General features: G+C 47.8%; 1 protein-coding gene across 1 annotated transcript in view; it reads right to left on the minus strand.

The window, feature by feature from the left end:
* The window catches only part of ZMYND8 (zinc finger MYND-type containing 8), a 133154-nt gene that overhangs the window by 77452 nt on the left and 32526 nt on the right, over positions 1-23176 (minus strand). Inside the window, 3 exon segments of the mRNA XM_006158554.3 lie at positions 3375-3523; positions 14128-14137; positions 14997-15130. Of these exon segments, the coding sequence (XP_006158616.1) occupies positions 3375-3523; positions 14128-14137; positions 14997-15130 (293 nt within the window).

Genomic DNA, 23176 nt, shown 5'->3' on the forward strand with positions numbered 1-23176 from the left:
TTTCCCTGCTCTCCCTTTCATGAATAAAGGAGGGAGGAAAAAGCAATTCCCGTCTAAATGAGAAGAGTTGTTACACTTGCCCAGAATTCCCATCTACTGGACCAAAACGTCCTGCATCAATGTGTGAAAACTAAAAAGCCCATCACTCTATTACCTTACAAGGAAGTACTTTCAGATCATGAAGCTGACATGGTCTGAGGAAGGTGTGGAGGCATGGGGATCTGAAAAACTGTCATTATTATAATCTCTGGGTTTCAAGAACGGGATATAAAAGAAAGGGCCCTGAGGGTTTCAGGGTGACCTATCACAGGATGACTACCTGTCAACCATTCATCTCAACTCTGAGGTTCTGGGAGATCAGGAAACTGACAGGGCACTGCCTGAACGACATCACTGGAAAAGGGAAGGGACAGATGTCCCTGGAGAGAGCAGCGCAAGGATGATAGAGGACTAATCAGAAACATAACTAGTAATAACCAGCAGGACCTCAGTCCCACAACCATTGGTGTGAACCCACTCAGGACGTCCTGGCAAACATTACGAGGGACACTGCCTCGCTGCCTCTCTCCATGGGCAACAAATGTCATGTCGTAAGGGAAATTCCCATCAAAGAAGAGGCCCAGGGAGATGACTGAAGCCGGATTCTGCTATGTAAATCTGGTACCTTATCTCGGGCCAACAGATTATGTAGCAGCAACAACAAAAATAGCAAATTCCGATCATGTCAGGAAACACTCTTGCACCATCTGCGTAGGGAGAGCTGAGAAAAGTTCTCTCCGATTAATTTGGATTCCGTTTCCATTCTTCACATCTCCGGCATCTCCAAAACGAACTCTAGGATGTAGCTGGTGGTTGTTGAGGAAAAGGGCAATCCGAGAATCGCTTGAACTGAAAACAGTCCTGACCACATATTTAAATGCTTCACAACCAGAGCCTGAAACAGACAGGCTTCCTGCTCACTGCCTGACCAATGGAGCCCACATCTCAGACACAGAACACCTACCCACTTGAATTCCAGCTCATTTCCAGGTAACTAGCCATGAAGAACACTTGGGTTGCCTGCCATCTGTCACTTATTCCCTCCCACCCCCAAAGCCCCTCCTAGCTGGCAGTGTCCGCTTCCCACAACCCAGAAAGTCTTCTCTAGTCTTTTTTGCAAGAGGATTGTTCTATCGTCAGACCCGGGTTATGCTGACCCATGACCCCACAGGGAAGTCAGCTGGGAGCTGATGGCAAAATCCTTCCACTCCATAAAAAGAAATACAAAGCTAGACATCCTCCTCTCGGGGATTTCTGTCTACCCACATGTGATACCTAAATCCCCAGCAGCCTTTTGATGGCCATGGAAGAGCACATCGCTTCAAGAATGAGATGGAAAAGAGCCTGGATGTGCATGAACGCTGGCCTGGCCCTGCCTCTGGGGTCTTCCTGCTCATGATGAAAGTCCATCGCTATTCTTCCGGCAGCCTTTCATTAGGAAATAGGACATGCAGCTAAATCTGCCGGAGCCCCAACCTTTTTTTTTGCAATATCATTAAGTAATTGGGCAGAGCTGGTCGAGACAAACAAAAACTGGTAAAGGCTCCAGTCCCCATGCGAAAGGCAGAAGAGCAAGTTCAGGCTGTGAACACAGAAAACAGCATTGAAGAGCACGGGGTACCCCACATCTCAGTCTAGAGTAACCCCAGCGTGTGCCATGTTAAAGTCAGTACGCCATCACAATGTCGCGATGGGGAGTCGACGCTTCGATTCTCTGTACTTCCGATTTTTCTCCTTTCTCTACACTATCAGCGGATCGACAGACCCGGTCCCCTAGTTTGCTTCATTTTTACCCCACTAAAAACATCTAAAAGCAATCTTTCCACTCGGTGATACAAAGCACCTTCATCTGAGATCTAATTTCACTGAACCTTTGAATCCAAGATGCATTTCACCTTAAAAGGTTTTCTGGAGGATATTCGTCTTTTCAGCATTTTGAAAAGGGATCAGAGTTTGGAATCACCAAGCACAGAAGCCACTTCAGAGCAGTGGAGACCCTCAGAACCGGTTCAATGAAGAGTGTTCCGGCTTTGTGGGAAATGCGGCAGACCCGCTGCCATCACAATGCCTCAGGCTCTGTATCTGCAGTTCCTTCTGCTCCACAGGTCTCCCCCAAATGGCTGACTGGCTCATTTCTCCTCTCCTTCAAGTCTTCCTCAGATCTTAGTGAGCTCTTCCAGACCCCCGCCTTTCAAACAGAAACACCGTGCACACCCTAACTTCCTAACCCCCGATCCACAATTCATTTTTCTCTACTATAGGTCGTTAAGTCCACCTTTATTTCTCCTGGGTTTTGTCCCTTTCTGCTTAAAAGAATAGGATTAGAGCCTGTATTTGTGCACTATCAAATTCTCAGCACCTAACAGGCACTTAACAAAGATTTTTTTTTGCATGAAAGAAAGCATCCGATGGTCACCGTGTGTGACACACAACACTAAGACCGGTCTGGTGACTCAAGGATGAGAAAAGATCTGAGAGGAAAAGAGCAGGCGATCTATTTAAAACATGGGACCTGTTCAAGATTTTTGAGTTAACTACCAAAACTTTCATTACATGGGAATCAGAAATGGACGCATCTCTGAAAGCAATCCAAAGATCCAGGAAGGAAACAAAACTGGCGGCTGACTCCCTGACACAGTGATAATGCACTAGCGAAGAGAAGTTGAACTCCACATAACCACAGCAATTCAAATCCCCAGCCTGGTCCACCTGAGACACACCAGGCACAAACGAGAGTGCCCCAGATCCTGGAAGAAGGGGCTTGAAGTATGAAGAGACCCTGCAGAGTGCTCATCTCTGTCTCTCAATCTCACATGCACACCCACATGCTCAGTCATAGAAAAAAAAAAAAAGAAAAATAGAAAAAAAAGAACCAGCGCCAATAGATGGCGTGATGGATGAGGTGCTGGACTCCTACATGGCTGACCAGTTGAGTCCCAGACCTGGCAGATGGAAAGTCATACGAGGTGCATGTGCGTGCATGCACAAAATCTAGACAGAAGGGAGAAGGGACTGCGGTGAGGCCATCCCCTCAACGGGGCAATTTCTCATGTTCTCTCTTTCTGTCTCTTAAAAAAAAAAAAAAAAAAGATGAAGAAGAAGAAGAAAATAAATAAAAAAGAACCAAAAACAATATTCAGTTCTCTTTCCAAGAAGGGCAGTGATGTGACCACAGCCAACATTGATCCAAAAGGGGGCTGACAAGACAGAGCATGTGGAAAGCAAGATATTTCTGTTCCCTTGTATTTGGATCATTTCAAAAATTTATTTTTAAAATGAAGAAAGAGAAAGAAGAGGAAACCAGGGAGGGAATGCATTCATTCATCAGGACTAACCTCACATTCAGGACAAAACCAGTCCCCCTCTGGTTCCGATGTCAGTCTCAGACACTTAGCGTGATAAACCCGGGGACAGAGCTCACAGCAAAGGACTTGGCCTTCCCGGTGACAAACCCAGCAGTAGAAATCATTCCGTCCGTCCTGCGGTACAACATCAACAGGGTCTGTGGTGAGTGGCTGCTTCATATAGTAAAACGGACCATGTCTTAGTTCTGACTGAAATGTAGGCAAGAAAGACAGGTTTGGTTTCAAAACAAATGTGCATTCTCAAAAGGAATTTGAACAAGTACATTAATAACAACAAAAGCAAAGTACAGCATTTCACAAATTCGAACATCATACTAACTTCGGTGACTCCACTAGATCAGTAGCAGGTCATTAGATCTTAGGACTATTCTTTTCTCCCTTCTATTTTAAGAGGCCATGGACTGGACGCTAGGACCCACATGATGAGGCAGCTCTGGCAGGATAGGACACTGGCTGGAAGTCAGGCCTACCTGGGCTCAAATTTAACTCTACCATTACCTAGCAACATGACCCTGGACAGATTTCTTAACCTCTCAGCTTCAGTTTTCTCATCTGTAAAATGGACAGGGCAATGGCCGACCCGAAGGTATTGAGTTGGAATTACAAGGGATGATTACTTATAATATATGCATTTCACACGGGGCTGCCACTTCCTAACAGTGCTAAAACAATGAAGATTCCCCCCCCATATACTGGGAAATATATGGGGGGAGGGGGGCAACCAAACAACCAAAGCAAATAAAAGAATAAAAGTTCGGCAGTTTCCCCCTGGGATTCTCTAAGTAGCAGGCATTTAGAGACCAGATTCAATAGATATAAGTCACAAAGGCCGGCGGGGTGGGGGGGATCCATTTTTGAAGACTCTCTCCTGAGTACATTAAAAAAAAAAAAGAAAGAAAGAAAAAACTTATAAGCCAAAAAGAGGTTTCCTAAAACTCTTAAACTTTTTTTTTAATTTTTGCTATAGGGCACACACATTCGCCAGAGACAGAGAAAAAGAGAGGGGGAAAGTGAGACAGGATTCCCAGGGGATGGTCATGCTGCAATCTCTTCTCCTCCATTCTCCTCCCAACATTCTGGGCAATCACACATGTATCTTTCAAGTCACTGAGTTCAACACTCAAACCACACAGTTGGCCACGTGGGATCCAGTCTCGGTAACCACACCACTGGCTGGCCCAACATCCTTCAACACAGGTAGGTCTTCGTTATTTGCCAGGGTACCACATCTCTGACTTAGAACCAACAATGGCAGAAAGACGAGACGGGTGGTGAATTCATGGGAGCCACACCTCTTCCTGGCCCAAAGTAGGAAAGGTTCCCCCCTAAAGATACTTTGTGGAATTCAGGAGAGTTACACTTCAAACACCTCTAAAATCCCCCAAAGAAACTCATGAGGAAAACGTCTATCAGAAAACCAATCTACATTCTGTTTAGGAAGTGGACGGTGTCAAAAAGAAGCCTGATCATTGGGGCTGGCAGGTGGTATGGTGGTTGGGGAGCCGGATTCCCACATGGCCAATCACAGTTCAACTTAGACCTGGTGGCTTGCTTTCGCACTTTCCCTCTCTTTGTCTTTCTCTGGTTAAGCTTAAAAAGTAAGGGTAATAAATAAAGTTGCACAGATAATTCTTAAAAAAAAAAAAAAAATCTGGTAACTACCTGTGTGACCTTAAGAAAATGACTGAACCCACTTTGAGCCCCAGTTCCTTAAAGACAGTATCATGGGTGGCTATTTGATACATCCGTATTACAATACTACATATCTTTAAATGAACCTCACTGCGTCACAAACTTCTTTCCAGTCCTTCAGTAAAATATTATTACATCCACCAAGACTTCACATATAATCAGGTACAGCATCGTTGTTGGGTTTTTTTTTTTTAGAGATTTTCGCTATAGGGCGCGTGCACTCGCCAGACAGACAGAGAGAGACATAGAGACAGAGAGCGAGAAATCACCCCCCAGGGGGGATGGTCACGCCGCAATCCCTTCTCCTCCATTCTCGTCTTGGGATCATGGGCACGCACGCACAAGAGCCCGGCGTGAGTTTTAAGCCACTGGGTCCGGGACGCGAACCGCGGTCGACTACATGGGAGTCCAGCAACATAGCCATTACGCTAACTGCTGGTTCCCCCAGCATCATTTTTAACACTCTGGATGGGCATCGCTTACCGTTATACTTCTCAATGGTTACTATGGTACATAAAACTCCTGTTAAGGTTTTTAACACTGACCTCATATGTACAGTCCTAGCAATTTATTCGCTGAAAATCAAATGATTTCTAATATCTGTGTTGTCTGTCCATGTCTAATACTGTTTATATTATCTTTCAAAATTTTATTTTAAAGGCTAGAACCTCCAGAATAAGGTGAAAAAAAGAGTTACAGAGGCTTGTCTTGTTACTGGCTTTTATTAAGAGATTTTAAAGTTCTCAAAGAAAAAAAAAGAGAGAGAGAGAGTGAGAGAGATTTTAAAGTTGTCCAAATGCCCGGAATTACAACACATCTTGATAAAAAAAGCATCACAGATGTTTAGTTAGTCTATCCTAGTTAACCAAACTTTCCAAGCCTCCTTCATCTCGTTTCTATTGAGTAAATAGCTAACTCCTACAAGATTACATACTTCTTGGCCCAATTTTTCTCTATTTCAGTTTGACTTATAAGACAGTCCTGCTTCCCAGGGAGTAACATGACTGTTAGAATATATCCTGCATGTTATGATTTCCCACAAACTGCCATTTTTATTTTCTCCTCACAACCACCCAGAAAGGTAGGGTAAATACTACTACACTTAACTGACAGATGGTAAAGTTAGTACAAAGATCTACCTGGGGCCAGCAGGTGGCATGGCAGTTAAGGTGGCTGGACTCTACACGGCCAACTGCCCAGTTCGAGTCCCAGACCCAGAGGCCTAAAACTCACATGGAACACAAGTGTGTGCATGCCCAGAGTCCTGAGAGGAGAATGGAGAAGGGACTTTGGAAAGGCCATTCCCCTCAGAAGTGAATTCTCACTTTGCCTGTCTTTCTGTCTCTCAAGTACATGCACCCGATAGCAAAAGTGGAGGGAAAAAAGAAGAGGGGTTGGGGAAACCAGCAGTTAGCGTAATGGCTGTGTCGCTGGACTCCCACGTAGTCGACCGCAGTTCACGTCCCGGACCCGGTGGCTTAAAACTCACTCCGGGCACGTGTGCGTGCGTGCCCAAGATCCCGAGAGGAGAATGGAGGAGAAGGGATTGCAGCGTGACCATCCCCCCCCGGGGGGTGATTTCTCGCTTTCTGTCTCTCTGTCTCTCTCTGTCTGGCGAGCGCACGTGCCCTACAGTGAAAACCTCTCCGAAAAAGAAAGAAAGCAGAGGGGTTGGCAGGTGGCATAGTGGATAAGGGCACTGGACTCCCACATGGCTGACCACATTTCAAGACCTGGACCTAGCGGCTTGCCTTCTCACTTTCTCTCTCTCTCTGACTCTCTCTGGACTAATTAATTAATTTATTAATTGCAGTTTTAAAAAGAAAGAAAAAAACTGCACATACCAGGCAAACAGGACTACAGCTAACCTGAGTGGAGCCTTCTAAGGTTTTATTTTTTTGGGGGGGGAGGGGTATATTTTTAGTGTTGACTTCCTTTCAGTAAGTTAATAATCGGACAGGAAGTGTTGTTAAACTCTAAACAAAAGTGGAAAAATCAAATATGACTGCCAGTCCCTAACTGGCAACTCAAGTCCTCTCTGTCTAACAGAAGCGGGGCGTTGATCCTTCAAAAGGAACCTCTGCCCAGTATCCACCCCTGAGCTGGCAGGGGTGGGTGTCCCTGGGAGGCTCGAGAGAACTACCCAGCTGCTCCATGCTCCTGTCTCAGCAGTGCCCGCCTTTCTCGAAGCAGTTGCAGAGAACTGACTGAGCAGGTCATCTCCTTGTCAATCAGATACCTTCCTGATCTGCTGCGTGTAACTTGTTTCCTGCTCCATAAAAATAATCTGATAAGAAATATGGGACATTTAAAATAGGAAAAGCATGTTATTTCAGGAAAAAATAAGTCAGGATCTTCCTCCCTCGCACCCATGAGGTGCATTTCCAGCTGATACTGAGGCAGTCAGGTTGCAACCTGTGGTACGAGGGGATAATTGCAGGTTAAGGGAGCAAATGTTATTTCCCTGCACTTCCGGAAGTCGGTCTAACACAAAAGCAGAAAAGGCCTGTTTATTTATTTCTGGAAGAACCCAATGTATACAGGAGTCAGCAAACCTTGCCTGTAGAAGGTCTACAAAGACATAGGTAGTTGAGGCTTTCCAGGCCATTCGGTCTCTATTTCAACTACTGAAGTCTGCCATCAGAGTACAAAGACAATCACAGAGAATACCTAAATGACCAAATGTGCCAATAAAACTTTATTGACAAACACAGGCTCTAGTTTGCTGACCCCTGGTTACATTAACCAGAGCTCGGGTACTCTGGCCAGGTGTGAGCACAGGGTGGATATGTGGTATGTAGGCAGCCCACAAACCCACATTCCTACAGAGGCTAAGTAGATATCCTAGGTGAATGAAAACGGCCCTCCTTGGGAACCAGCAGTTATCGTAATGGCTATGTCGCTGGACTCCCACGTAGTTGACCGCGGTTCGAGGCCCAGACCCGGTGGCTTAAAACTCACGCCAGGCGCATGTGCGTGCATGCCCAAGATCCCGAGAGGAGAATGGAGGCAAAGGGACTGTGGCGTGACCATCCCCCCTGGGGGATGATTTCTCATTTTCTGTCTCTGGCTCTCTCTGTCTGTCTGGCGAGCACACGCGCCCTATAGCAAAAACCTCTCCAAAAAAAAAAAGAAAACAGCCCTCCTGGAGTCAGCTAGCGTTTCCCTAGATTTTCTAAAAGCATGGGCATAGCAATGTATACCAGAAAAGTCACCACTCTGGAGTGGAGGGTGCCCTGGCAATGAGCTTACTAGAGGGTGAGACAGCAGGGAGGGGCAGAGCTCACTCTCATCCTAAGGGGCAGCCCTCCGCACTCCAGACCAGGGAGGATGATCAGGCACACAGGCCTGATAGGGTAGGGCAAAAACCCTGCTTCCCTGCTATCCCCTGAATTGTCCCCAGCCCAAAAAAGGACTTCTAGGAATGTCTTTTTTTTTTTGAGAGAGAGAGGTTTTTTGCTATAAGGAGCACACACTCACTAAAAAGACAGAGAGAGACAGAAAGCGAGAAATCATCCCTCAGGGGGGATGGCCATGCCGCAATTCCTTCTCCTCCATTCTCCTCTTAGAATCTTGGGCACACACACACACACACGCACCCAACTGGACTTTAAGCCACTGGGTCCGGGCCTCGAACCACAGAGTCAACTACATGAGAGTCCAGCAACAGATCCATTACGCCAACTGCTAGTCCCAAAATGTCTCCCTTTTTTAATTTGTTCTTTTGATTTTGCTATAGGGCACATGAGCTTGCGGAGAAAAAGAGAAATAGAGGAAAAGTGAGCAAGCACCTCGGGGGGATGGACATGCCACAATCCCCTCTCCTTCTGGTCTCCTCTCTGGATCTTAGGCACTCACGCCTAAATGCCTGGCAGAATTTTCAAGCCGCAAATCTGGACTCAACATGCACACTCAGCAATGTGGAATCCAGTGCCTTAATCTCCACACCCTCTGCTGGCCCAGTGTCTCAATTTTTAAGATAATAAAGGCCCAACAAGTTAATTAAGTTAACAAGTCCCAGCCCACCCACTTAGGAAATATACACAGCTTGTAGCCACTAGGTGGCTTGGTGGTTAATGCGCTGGAGTCCCACATGGCCAAGGAACCTGGAGGCTTGCTTTCTCATTTCCTCCCCACCCCTTTCCTTCTATAGCAAACTTTTACAATAATAATAATAGGGACCAGCAGACGGTTATGTCGCTGGACTCCCCACGTAGTCGGGGAATTAAGTTAGCTTAAAACTAACGCTGGGTGCGTGTACATGTGAGCACAAGACAGGGAGAGAAAAATGAAGGAGAAGGGTTTGTGGGGTAGCCATACCCCTGTGGGGGGTTGAGGGTGATTTCTCACTTCCTGTCTTTCTGTGTGCTGGACTCCCATAGGGCCAACTGCAGGTCGAGTCCCGGACCTGGTGGCTTGCTTGCTTTCTATAACTAACTAACTCACTCACTCACTCTCTCTCTCACCAAATACAAATTAACTAATTAATAAATTAATTTTAAAGGTTTTTTTTTTTTTTTTTTTTTTTTTTTGGTAAAAAGGTTTTTGCTTTAGGGTTTGTGCGCTCATGGGAGAAACAAAGACAGAAAGCGAGAAATCACTCCCTGGGGCGGGGATGGCCATGCCAGAATTCCTTCTCCGTTCTCCTCTTGAGACTTTGGGCATGCAATGCACACGTGACCAGAGTGAATTTTAAGCCACCAGGTCCGGGATTTGAACTGCAGTCAATCAACTATGTGGGAGTTCAGTGACATAACCGTTATGCCATCTGCTAATCCCAAAAGATAATTCTTAAAAAAATAAAAAGAATGGTATTTACCAGGGAAGGCTCTACTGTCACAACGGGCAAGATGCTTTGCTCAGGCTACTGCAGGCTACTTGACACCTTCCTGCCCCCCACCAAAGTGACAGAAGCGCCCTCCCAGGCATTTTCAAATATTTCTCAAGGTGTGGAATCACTGAACCAAAGAACTGCTGAAATATTAATTATAAATGATGAAATATCTTTTCCCTTAAATATATAGTATGATATAAAGGTCCTCTTAAAAAATCCCCTGAAGGGGGGTGGGGGAGTTTCTCCTGAAAGTACTTTATATTGAATGTTTAAAACAAAAAAATAAAAAGGTGAAGTGGGGTTAAATGTAAAACTCAACACCTGTCTCCCCTTTGGTAATAAAAGGTTCTGCCAATAAGACATATTTATTTTATTTTTTAATAATTTGACCAGAGAGAGTGGGAAAATGAGAGAGCGAGCCACCACATCTGGGATGCAAACAGCAGTCAGCATGTGGAAGGCCAGACCCTTAACCACCCTGTCACCTGCCTGCCAGCCCCAGGGATGGCTTTCTTTCTACAACACTGGAACATGGAAGACAAATTAAAGAAAACGAGGAAGAAAGGGGTGAATCTTTTTTTTTTCTCTTTTTTTGGAGAGGTTTTTGCTATAGGACACTTGTGCTCACCAGAAAGACAGAGAGAGACAGAGAGACAGAAAGCGAGAAATCACCCCCAGGAGGCATGGCCACACCGTAATCCTTTCTCCTCCATTCTCCTCTCGAGATCTTGGGCACGCATGCACACGTGCCCGGCGTGAGTTTTAGGCCACCGGGTCCGGAACACGAACTGTGGTCGACTACATGGGAGTCCAGCGACATAGCCATTGCGCTAACTGCTGGTCCCAGGAAGGGGTGAATCTTGATACAGGCCAAAAGTCAAAAGAACATGAATGTCTACAGAGGCAGAAGGAATGAGCAAAACTAGCCAAGCATGACACTAGAGGCCCAGCAGGAGACTGCAAGGAGGGGGCGTGCAGAGCAAGTACTGGAAGTGGGTTTTTGGTTTTTTTTTTTTTTTTTTTTTTTTGCAGAGCAGACACTGGAAGGGGAGGGCTCCCTGCAGCACCAGCTGTGGCTGTGGTTTTCCAGGGCAAGGTCTGCCAGTCTGTGTTTCTCCCCCACTTAGAGTGAACACATAAGCCCTTGGGCGATTTTGTTACTTTAATGATTAAAAAGTGGGCCAGTTGGGGCCAACAGGTGGGGTATGGTGAATAAGGCACTGGATCCCACATGGCTGACTCCAGGGTTTAAGTCCCATACCCAGTGGCTTAAAAAACACACAGGGCTCTTGTATATGTGCGTGCCCAGGATCCCTAGAGGAGATGGGTGGGGAGAGGGAGGGAGGAAGGAAAAGGGTGTCCTGTGCCTTTATTTCTTTAAAGGACTGAAGGTTCCCCTAAAGACAACAGAGTGTGTCCAGGGAGACTCCCCCGCCTATGTGGACATCATACAGTAGAAGGAATTATGGGGTCAAAAACCAGAATTTCTCCTCTTTAAGGATAAAGCTATTATTTTTCCTTGGCGGACAGAAGACTCCTGACCATTCTGCTCAGTTTAGTCCAGAGAAAAAAGCCTGCAATCAGCCTTCGGGTGTTCTAGTCCAAACCCCTATTTTACTAGGTACCTAAAGGCCAAAAATGGCAAAGCCGCTGACAAGGTCACATAGAGCATCCACCAGGCCAGGGGCACCTGTCAGTACTGAGAGCACTGTTTGCCCGGGAGCTTGCCTGAGTGCCCTGTGCCGTTCAGCCTCCACCGTGTCCCACCCCCCGAGGGCTGTCTACTTCCTTGAGCTCCACCGCCTTCCCACCCCATGTCCCACTCTGGGGTAACAGAAGCACTGGACAATGGGCACTTTTTTCTGAGGCCCATGCAGAGGAAGACACAGATGAACAAACACAGCATTGTGGTCCTGGGGCTTACGTGTCAGAAAAACGGCAGTAACACATGGGAGGAGGGGAGCGAAGGAAACGCCTGGGCTGCCCAAGTGGGTTTGCCTCCAGTGGAGATGTGAGCCTGTCTTTAAAGGGCAGGTGGAAACTCACAAACTGTGTGCACATGTGTGCACATGCGGAGCAGCAAGGCACGGGGAGAAGGCTATTTCTACACAGCGGGACATCTGCTTCCAGGAATTACTGGTAACTGGGAAGACAGTGCTGGCCCGGAAGTTAATTACTGGCTAAGTTAAGGTTTAGGGATTATCTGTGGCCATCATGTTCCTTTCTTAGTCTTCAGTCCTGACAGCTAGGAGATAACTCCAGAGTGACACGGGTAGGCTGTGGCTGGCTTCAAGCCAGACAGGCAGATTTAAGCTGAAACGCAGCTCTCGCTTGCTCTGAGACCTTGAGGAGGCAACCTAAAGTCTTGGATTTTCATTTATTGAAGTGGAGATTGGAACCCTCCCTATGTGTTGTCGTCAGCATAAGGTGAGCACAGAAATGTGTCTAAAGCAGTAGGTGACACATGGCAAATGCTGCCCTGCGGTTACCATCGTCACTGCTACTATATACTTCTTTCAAATTGCAATGATCCCTACCATTTATTTAGAATCCACCATTTTCCACCTATGACTGTCTACAGTAATGACAAATCACAACTAAGTCATTTAACTTTAAACTAAATAAAATTGAAAAACTCCATTCCAGAGGCTAGCAGGAGGTCGGGTGATTAAGGTGCTGGATCCCCACATAGTCAACTCATGGTTCAAGTCCCAGGTAAGTCTGCTTAAAAAACACACTGAGGGGAACCAGCAGTTGGCGTAATGGCTATGTCACTGGACTCCCACTTGGTCGACCGCGGTTCGCGTCCCGGACCTGGTGGCTTAAAACTCACGCCAGGCATGTGTGCGTGCGTGCCCAACATCCCGAGAGGAGAATGGAGAAGGGATTGCGGCGTGACCATCCCCTCTGGGGGGTGATTTCTCGCTTTCTGTCTCTATGTCTCTCTCTGTCTGTCTGGCAAGCGCGCACGCCCTATAGCGAAAACCTCTCCAAAAAAAAGAAAAAAAAAAAAATACACTGAGCACATGTGTAGGAATGCACACCCAAAAACCTCAGGAGGAGAATAGAAAAGGGATTGTGATGAGATCATTCCCCGGGTGGTGATTCCTCACTTTCCCTCTCCTGTGTCTGTGTCTCTCCAATAAGCACATGTACCCTATGACCAAAACAGAAGCAGGAGAAACTCTTTTTTTTTTTTTTAAAAAAAGGGAACAGCAGTTAGAATAATGGCTACATTGTTGGATTATCATGTAGTCAGCCGTGGTTTAAGTCCCAGACCCAGTGGCTTAAACACACGCATACATGTGCATATGTGCCTAAGATCCTGAGAGGAGAATGGAGGAGAGATTGCAACATGCGCATCCCCCCTGGGGAGTGATTTCTCGCTTTCTGGTGAGTGCACACGCCCTATAACAAAACCCTCTCAAAAACAAAACAAAACAAAACAAAGAAAAAACTCAGGTCCTCTATCATAGTTGAAACTCCCGAGTGCTCAAGAGCCACACATGGCTGCTATCCGGGACAGCACAGGTCTAAAACATTTTTGTGCATGTTCCTTGCTTCACATAAGATTGCATGACTGGGGCCAGCAGGTGGTATGGTGGTTAAGGACGCGGGACTCCAACATGGCTGATCACAGTTCGAGTCCCGGACCTGGCGGCTTGCTTTCTCACCTTCTGTCTCTCTCTCTCTTTCTTACTCACTCTGTTCCTCAAACTAAAATAAATAAACAAGTAAATAAAGTTAAGTAAAATAATTCTTTCAAAAAAGATTGCATGGCTATTCTACTTTATAGAGCCTATCCACCCAATAAACTTTGCATTCCTTTTTAACTTGTACTGTTCATGTTGCTTAGCTCAATTCATCTTCTCAACGACCCTGTGACCTTCACAGCAGTCATAGCGCCATCCCCATTTCAGCGGATTTAAAGACTAGGCACCGAGGTTAACGTGCTCAGTCCACAGCAAAAGCAGAGCTGGCACTGCAGTATATAATTTTGAGAGTAGAAATAGATTCATGCTCAGAAACACACACCTCTCCCAGTCCTGGGTATTTAACCATTCCAAGGTCTCTTCCTGTGAAAGCGACAATCTTATTCTATACAACTCGCGAGCTCTGGGCTTGCCCGTACTCAGTACTGCACACAATGGGTGCTGCCTCCCTAGAACCACTGCTGATCAGTGAGTCCTCTAAAATCCTTCTCATTCTTTGTAATGAGAAGAATATCTAGCCTAGGGCCAGCCAGTGGTATGGTGGTAAACGTGGCTGGGTCCCTCACGGTCAACTGGAAAGCTTCAGTCCTGGACCCAACCACTTGAAAAACACACAAGGTGTGTGCGTGCATTCCCACCATCCCAAGAAGAGATTGGGAGAAGGGATTATGGCATGGTCATGCCCCATTAAGGGGTGATTTCTCAGATTCCCTCTCTTTCTCTCTGCCTCTCTCTGGCAAGCGAACATGGCCTATAGCAAATACTAAACAATAAAACAAACAAACAAAAAATAACAATAACAAATACATATATGTATAGTCTGTAGCAGACAAATATAAAACTAGGGAATATCCAAGACGGTAAATTTTCCACATCTACTGACTATCCTGGCTGCCCAGGAAGAGTGAGGTCTAGAAAGGATTCCAGATGCCCGGGGTCTGTGCTCCATGAGAAGGAATCGTGACCAATTACCGAAGCCGACCTCAGGAAACGCCTCTTACCACAGACCTCAAACCTCATTTAACAGATGAGAAAACTGAGACTAGAACAGAGCGTGCCTCGTCCAGCCCCCACCTCCAGACAGAGCTCAGAAATGGAACCCCTGACATGGCCCAGGATGCGGGAAATCTTCAGACTATGTGTGATGGGGAGGAGGGAGACGGTCCTGAAAGTGTGCAAAATTTAATCCATGCATAAATCCCAGACTCTAAAGAACAATATGCTCAGATCATCTGGGTCACTGCTCTGACCCCAACACAGACCTAGAAACCCAGTGGAAATTTTTACACAAGCCCATTCTGAGCCGCCCTTTCTGCCCTATGCAAATGACAGCCACTCTGGGCGGCTCGCTACATTGCTCAGTAAGCCTGGTTTCTTTTTCTTTTTAATGGGACTTGTGGATGTGTCCTGTGGCGAGTGGCCATTGGAAGAATGCGGAGGGCTGGGGAACTTTCTTTTCTGGGCTGTTCTTTCTGCAGAGCCAGGATCTGAAAGAGACACACAGGATCACACATTTTAAAGCAGTCAAGGAGGCCTAGGCCCCATGAGGAAGGGCTGTGGGAAGCGGGGTATTTTGTCCTCAAACTCCCAATGCCATTTCAGTGTTCCTCCTACTAAGAACATAGCTGGCCCCCTTTGCTGTCTGTCTTCCTATATAATGATTTTATAAAATGTGAATTCACTGACAAAATATTAAAAATCAGGAGATTTCACATAATATAGATGGTGGGGGCAGGTGGCATGGTGGTTAAGGCATTGAACTCCCACATGGCTGACTACGGTTGGAGTCCCAGACCTAGCAGCTTGCGTTCCCACTTTCCCTTTGTCTTTTTATGGTCAAAATAAAAGATAATGATAATAAATAAATGAAATCAAGTAAATATTTTTTTTTAAAAAAATATCAGGGCCTGCAGGCTCTCATGGCACCAAGGGAACTGAATAACAGCCCCCTATTTTTAGATGGGAAGGTGCTGCTATCCTGCCTCAACCGCCACCATTCCCTACTATCACTCTTGATGAGGCCATGATCAAGCTGCCAAGGGTTGTCACAAGACATTGATGTTGTTGTCCCAAAGAAATATTTCTTCTCCACACCTATGCCTGATAGCAAAAGCAGGAAATTATGAGACACAGGCCAAGAAGGCCACAAATTTTTTGGACAAGCCAATGGCATTAATTCATGTTGATTAGGCTAATGAAGAGTAAATATGTGAAGAAGGAACACACCCCGCCCACCCCCACCGGGAAGTCCTCAGGACATCCTGTGTGAAACCCTCCTGGGGGAGATCAACACAAATTACATTCTCACCTGAAAAATGCCAACCCAACTCCTTGTTTTCCTCCTCCCAGCATCTCACGTAAGCACACGTGCATTTTACAACAGTCACCCCACTTCACCTGCAAGAACTCCAATCTGCTCCATGCCCGATGGTGGTCTTGTTGACTTAGGGACGACTTAAGGCTCAGCGTGGTAGGCCCACATCCTAAGGAAGGAAAGCTACATGCCCAGAAGAGGAGAGCGCTATGCCGGCAGCACAGGGGGGTGGGATGGGATAGAGACCCGGAAAGATGACTATCCCCACAGATATTTCTCCTCCTCCAGGTTCACCACTCGGCTAGCCCCAGGACACAGGCAGCGTGGGGCTACACCGTCACCCCTTTCTGCAGAGGAGTCAGAGATGACAGACTGACAGGGTCCCCAGGCAGACTCTCCTGGGCTCTGCTTTTCATTGGAAGGCCAAGAACCTTCCAGCCGACTCACAAAAGGAACATCTCAAATGGATCTCTCAAAACCCAGTCCACAGGATGCAACTCGCCAGCACCACCGGGCAGGCTTCAGGGCGGCAGGCTTCAGGGCGCTACACAGCACCTGGCCTTGAGGATAAATTACAGCCTAACCACAGCACTGAGCATCGAGGGTGAACAGACAGAACCCAGAGTCCAGGGACCACACCCCAGACAGCCCCACGGGAGCACAGAGTCCACTGGGTTGGCCCGGAGGCTCACAACAGCTAGTTAGTGAGGAAGCTTGGGGCAGACTGGGCGTGGCACGTTCCCCCAGAGAAAACCTCCCCTCATTCCCAGAAGGGTCCTCACCCCAACCAAGCCCACCACCACATATGAAAACTGTCACTTTCTCCACATAGCCTCTGACCACACAATCTCCTAGACACAGACTAGACACACAGTCACGGGCAGCAAAGTGCATGCACAGCGACTCAGCTGCAGCACAGCGACTCTGCGGCACAGCGACTCAGCTGCAGCACAGCGACTCAGCTGCGGCACAGAGGGTTGTACCTGAGGATAGGAATGTCTTAACCATCCACAGAGGAGGCTGGTCCCCCAAAACACTGCAGCCTTGATACAGGGCATGCTACAGCTGGGGCCAGCTGGTGGCATGCAGATAAGGCAGCTGGATCCCACGGGGCCAAATAAGCAGTTCCAGTCCCAGACTCAGTGGATTGAAAACCATACTAAGCATGTGTACATGCATGGCCAAGATCCCAAGAGGAGACTGGAGAAGAGGGGATGACATCCTCTCTGGGGGATTTTTTTTCTCTCTCTCTGGCGAGTACATGTACTGCACAGCAAATTACCACAATAATAGTAATAAAGGGGTCTTCAGGTGGCATAGTGGTTAAGGTGCTGGATTCCCATATGGCTGACCATGGTTTGAGTCCTAGACCCGGAGGCTTGCTTTCTCGCTTCTCTCTCTCATCTCTCTCTGGTGAGCATACATGCCTATAGCAAATTAAAAATGATAATAAATATTTTTTAAAAATAGTAATAATGAGGGGACCAGCAGGTGGCATGGTGGTTAAGGCGCTGGACACTCCCACATGGCCAACCACAGTTCAAGTCCTGGACCTAGTGGCTTGCTTTCTCACTTTCTCTCTCTTTCTCTCTCTCTGTCTCTCACTCTCTGGTCAAATTAAAATAAGTTAAATAAAATAATTTCTCTTTAAAAAAATAGTAATAATGAAAAAAGGGGGGCAACTATTCCACAGCCAGTAATAACCATGCAACACCTATACACAAGTCACTGAATGGTGATCGCAAAGCTTTGAGTCAAGTTAAAAACCAGTGTGTGTCTGGCACCATTAGTGTTCAAATGTACACCTCAAAAAAAAAAAAAACATGCAGTATATACATCAACGTTTGCATGAGCCTAAACATTCCTGGATGAACACGAAAGTATCACAGAGCCCTACGTGGGGGCTCAGAAGCAGAGCCATCAGGGAGTGAGGGGAAGGATGATTTTTCACTATGTACCCTCGTATACTGTATTTATCATGTGCCTGGAGGATTTGTCGAAAGAAAGAAAATTTGAAACTGAGCATTTAGAAGCTTCGGGCTCACAAAATAAAGCAGCGGGTGCGATTCGAAGTCAGCCATGAGCAAATGAGGCAAACCTGACTCCGGATGTTTAAGGATCACCAACTAGGTAAGGTTGGGACTAGATCAGAGAGCTTGGGACTGGGGAGGGGCTGGGGGTTGCTCTGTGTGGGTTTAATAAACCCCAATAACACCGCTTGGGTGCCGTAGACTATGGGTGTTTCTGAAAGGCTCAAAGGCAATGTGTCCTGGAAGAAATGGCATTCTGGCCAGGCAAAAGCTAGAGGTTTGGGTTCTGCATGTTTTTCAAGTGTGTAGGTAAATTTTACAAGGAGTACCTGAGCAAAGCCTTGCTAACAGGAAAATGAGAGGCACGTCGGGGGGTGGTGGGGTGGACAAGTGGTGTGTTCAATGCTTCTCAACAGAGCAAGGAGCAAGGAAAAAGATCGGATTAAGAACAGCTCTAGCTCACCGTCAAGACAATGCTGGCCCTCTCCCACTCTCCCACTAATTTCATTAGTATCCCCTAAACACCGAAACCATGAAAGGCATGCCCACAAAATCCCAAACACTCTCGGGAAAGGGGGGAAGGCAGCCAGCAGGTGGCATAGTGGTTAAGGCACTGAACTCTCACTTGATAGACTGCGGTTCGAGTCCAGGATCTGAAGGCTTGAAATTTACACTGGGCGCAGGTGTCGGCATGCCCAAAATCCTGAGAGATGAATGAAAAAGGGATTGCAACATGGGTACCCTGGGGCGCGGGGCAGTGATTTCCCACTTTCTCTCTGTGTCTCTGTCTTTCCAGGGAGCACACATGCCTTGTAGCAAAAAATCTCTCTTTAAAAAATTAAAAAAGGAAAAATGGGTACTATGTTCCTGAAAAACCACTGAGGCCGTGCCTGTGGATCGATGGTGATACAAGTGCCCTGCAAAGGTGGAAGCCACATGGCAATAATGGGTATAGATCCCCAGGTCAGCCTAAAAACACGCAGGGCACACGTGTGGGCTCCCCCGATTGTGACCAGCCCCTGGGGAAGAGGCTTTTCTTCCTCCATATCTCTCTCCCTCTAAGAGCAACAACAAAAAGCCCACTGATTGGGGGGTGGGGCACATAGTGGTCCCAGGCAGTGCTCAGTCAATCCTTGGAACAGAAATGGCACCACCTCCTCCCTGGGCATGCAGCGGCTGAGATCTCCAGGGACTATGGTCCCCAAAGTGTGATCTCATACTGCAGCAGCAGCATCTCCTAGGAATTTGCTAGAAATGAAAACTCTCAGGCCACACCCCAGATCTAAAGAATCAGACAGTAGGGGTTAGGGTCCAGTGCGCTGTAGTCTAACAAGACCTCCCAGGAACCGGAACAGACTCAGTAAGAGAATTTGTACAATGTGAGGGCTGAGGACAAAGTCTAGGTTCTGGCAATGGGAGAATCCTGTCCGTGGCTGAGCCATCTCCTCCACGCTGCCTCGGGGGTTACATCCCCTGCCTATGCGCTTGCTTTGGGACTCCGGGGGTAAAAAGAAGCCAGCAAGGGGGCTAGCTGCCAAATGAAGCTAAATGGGAGAATGGGGCGAAATAAGTCCAGACAAGTCCTTTTGCCTCTCAGGGTCCCCTCTGTATGATGGGAAGAAAGGGGGAAAGGGAACAGAACAGGTCTTGCCTGCGTGGAGGCCATGACAGCGCCTCCCGCCAAAAACTACTGCTGCTCTTCCACACATGAGTGCGGTTTCTTGGGAAACAGGGCTGGAGCCTAGTTCACCTTCTCAAAGGCAACCTCAGCTCTAATGATAACAAAATACAGAGCCAGAGGACCTTAAAAGTCCCGCATGTGCTTTAAAATCCTTTCATTCTAAGGGGAAGAGAAGAAAAATCACTAGAAATGAATACAGTTGCAAGCAATTCAGGGCTGGCAAGGGAGTTTTGCCCAAACCCACCGGGAAGTGAAAGGGGAAACTAAGATTCTGCCTGGGTGATTACAGGGAGGGGGGGTGGGAGTACTTTCGCTGAAGATTCCCCACACCTAAGAGTATTTCATATCTCCTACTCTCAACAAAACACAAAAATCCCAATGCCATTCACTGTTACAAATACACTGATTCTCCCTGGAGTTGATGAGAGTTCAGTGGTAATATCCAAGGGGCAGAAATTTGATCCGTTCCAAACAACAGGCACATCTGTCAACATCCAGGGCTTTGAATGAAGGCTCTTAGGAAGGAAGATTGGGAAAAGCCTGCTGCTGGATCCAGGGGTCCTTCAGAGGTATGAAGCCAGCAGGCCTGCATTCTGACTTAAACAGCCCCCCACTCCAACAGGGACTGAGCCTCTGATGGCAAGAAAACTAGGAGTTAGGGGGGTGGGGGTGTGTATGCAATAAACCCGCCTGTCGTCATGGTAACGAGGCCAGCATACTGATCTTTTGCAGAAAGCTGAGTCAATTTTTTTTCCCTTTAATGATTTAATTCTAACGAGGATGTATTGCTAAGCATGTTTCATCTATGAACTTGGAACGATGACAAACAGCCACCATAGCCTGAATCACTGGGATGTGGCTCACCAGCGATCTGAAAGCATTTTCTCGAAAGGTGACAGCATCAGGTGATTCTACTGGGCTGGACCCTGGCAATTCTGTCCCCCACCAACTCCCACGCTCCCCCATGCCACCGCCCCCCATAAGCCTGGTTCCTAGTGAGTTAACATGGGGGAGGGAGCGGCAATGACTCAGGAAAACAGCCTGGCATGGGCATAAGGCAGCAGAATTCTCCCCTCCTAGTGACATTTCACTGAAATCTTAATAATATGGGAATGTCTGCTGGGTATTCAGAAGCAAGTATGGGATGCCATCCTTCCTGAACCTGCGTCTTGTGAACCGCCAGCAAGAATCTCGCTCAGCACTTCCTGGGTGCCCTTAGACTTAAGAGACACCTGACTTTAACCTTAGGTTCCCAGCCTTCCCAGCCACGGGTATGAGGAGCTAAGACTTTCTCCCATTACATGTGATGTATGAAGCACGTCGTTCCTGCCATGTCACTTGCCCCAGATTACACAGCCACCAAGTGGCAGAGTGAGATTTGAACCCAAGGACTGTGGCTACTAGGACTACGCTCCTAGCCACTGAACCACATGGCCCTTCTCCAGAAGGGCCTGTACCTAGGCTCTGCAGCAAGAGGACTTCTAATTTAGGGCCTATGGTTTAAGAGTACAGCTTTGTTTTGCTTTTTAATTCGCCTGAACTACAGATATAGGTATGGGGTGGGGAAGGTCCGAAGTCTGAAAATGATGTGTGTGGGAACCAGCAGATGGCGTAACAGTTACGTCGCTAGACTCCACCTTGGTCCATCCAGCAATGTGAAACTCATGCCTGGAGCATGTGCCTCAAGACCCCAGAGGAGAATGGAAGAGAAGGGATTGTGGCATGGCCATCCCCCTTGGGGGTGATTTCTTGCTTCCTGTCTCTCTCTGTCTCTAGTCTCTCCAGTAAGCACACACATCCTAGCAAAAATCTTTTAAAACAGAAAAAGAAAATGGTGTGTATGTGTCACTCCACAATGATGCCCTGCTCTCAAAGAAGATTCTCTACCAGCACATCCACCTCCCAATGTGCAAACAGTGGCCCTCTCACCTGCCCAACGCTACAAACAGGCCGGGTGTCCCAGTGCCATCTTCCCATCTCCACGGAGGCCGCACCAGGCACCCCCCAGCCCCCACCCACACCCAGCGGGGTCTGAGTCACAGCACGATCTGTTCTCCCGGCTCTAGGAAATGACACACCAGTACAGGGAATTGTCTCTCTGCTCCAGTGAAAGGACCACAGCGGAAAGGCTGGCGTGCTGCGTGTTTCTGTGGGTGTTCAGTCTCCTTATGATGTGGATGACGAGCCTGCAGGGGCCGAATGAAAAGAAGACTATGGAAGGCCACAGGAGCAGGGTGACCAGCTGTGAGGTTGTCCTGGTCTCGGGCAAACCAGGACACGCTGGATACCCTCCACAGAGGTCAGGGGCGTGTGCAGCGACGAGCCAGTCACAGCGACAGATGAATGACAGATGAATGATGGGTTCTCTGGCCTCGGGCTGCATGTGGAACCTAGTTCTGCTTTCGTCAGCCGAGCGACCACGAGGAAGCTCCTGGTACTCTGCCTGTCCTGTCAGATGGAGCTCATGGCCCTTGTACAGTTACAGTTATGGGGGGATTAAAGGAATGGATTCACTGAAGCTCTTTGCATAATGCCCTGCAAAGGGTAAGCGCTCAATCAACGGCAGCTATGTTTTTAAACCAAAGGATCTTTCCTCCTCTTTTCCTTTCTCCCTGGCTCCAAAAGCACGGCTTGCCTGCTCTATGAAATCAATCCCACGAGTTCAAAGTTGCAGAAAATGCAAGCTCATACAAAGTGGAGACAGGGATGGGCCTGGACAGGATTGCTGCATTTCAACCAAGCTGCCGGAATCCAGGTTTCCTCTGGTCACCGAGCAGGCAGTGTTGGGAGCCAAGGCAGCACTTCCATGATCCCCGCCCTCACCAATACCCACTTCGAACGCGACCACACTCTCCCAGAGCAGCCCAGCAGAGCCTGGTTAATCATTTCCCAAAGACACAGCATAGGTACCCAAACAGGCCTCCTCCTCCCCAGGAATCTTCAGGCCCTCCCCAGCCAGTAATTACATCATAAAGAAACAAAAGCCTGGCATTTCCTCCTGGCAGAGAGCAGAAAAGGGAACTGAGAGCAAAGGGTGGGGGCTGGGGAGGGGGTGAAATGACCCAGCAGCCCAGAAAGCCTAAGCCAGGAGGAACACGTGGTAAAAATGACTCTCGGACTAATTAAGTTACTGAGCGTTCACCCTGATACCGAACATCTTCCCCACAGAGGAACTCAAGCCGAGGCTGCACCCTGGGCCGGTCAGACCCAGCAGGCCCAGGAACCTCCTCCAGGGCGGCTGCCCAGCCTACGTGAGGGTGAAGGGGGACTTGGCCTCCAGAGCCAGGAAGAGGGCTGGATGGAAATGAGGCAGTGGTGTGAAAGGGTCACTCTCGACCTGGGGCCAGTGTCACTTCACCAAAAATCCCAAGTACCTCGGGCACGAAACAAGGCCAGGACGGGGAACATGGGGAGAGGCACTTACCTGCCATCGAGACCGTGTGACTGCTCCGAGGGCCTGGCCTCTCTTTTTAAAAAGAGAACAGAGGCTCAGGCAGGGCAGACATTC

Source organism: Tupaia chinensis, unplaced genomic scaffold (genome assembly GCF_000334495.1).
Source record: "Tupaia chinensis unplaced genomic scaffold, TupChi_1.0 Scaffold000602_1, whole genome shotgun sequence".
Lineage (NCBI taxonomy): Eukaryota > Metazoa > Chordata > Mammalia > Scandentia > Tupaiidae > Tupaia > Tupaia belangeri.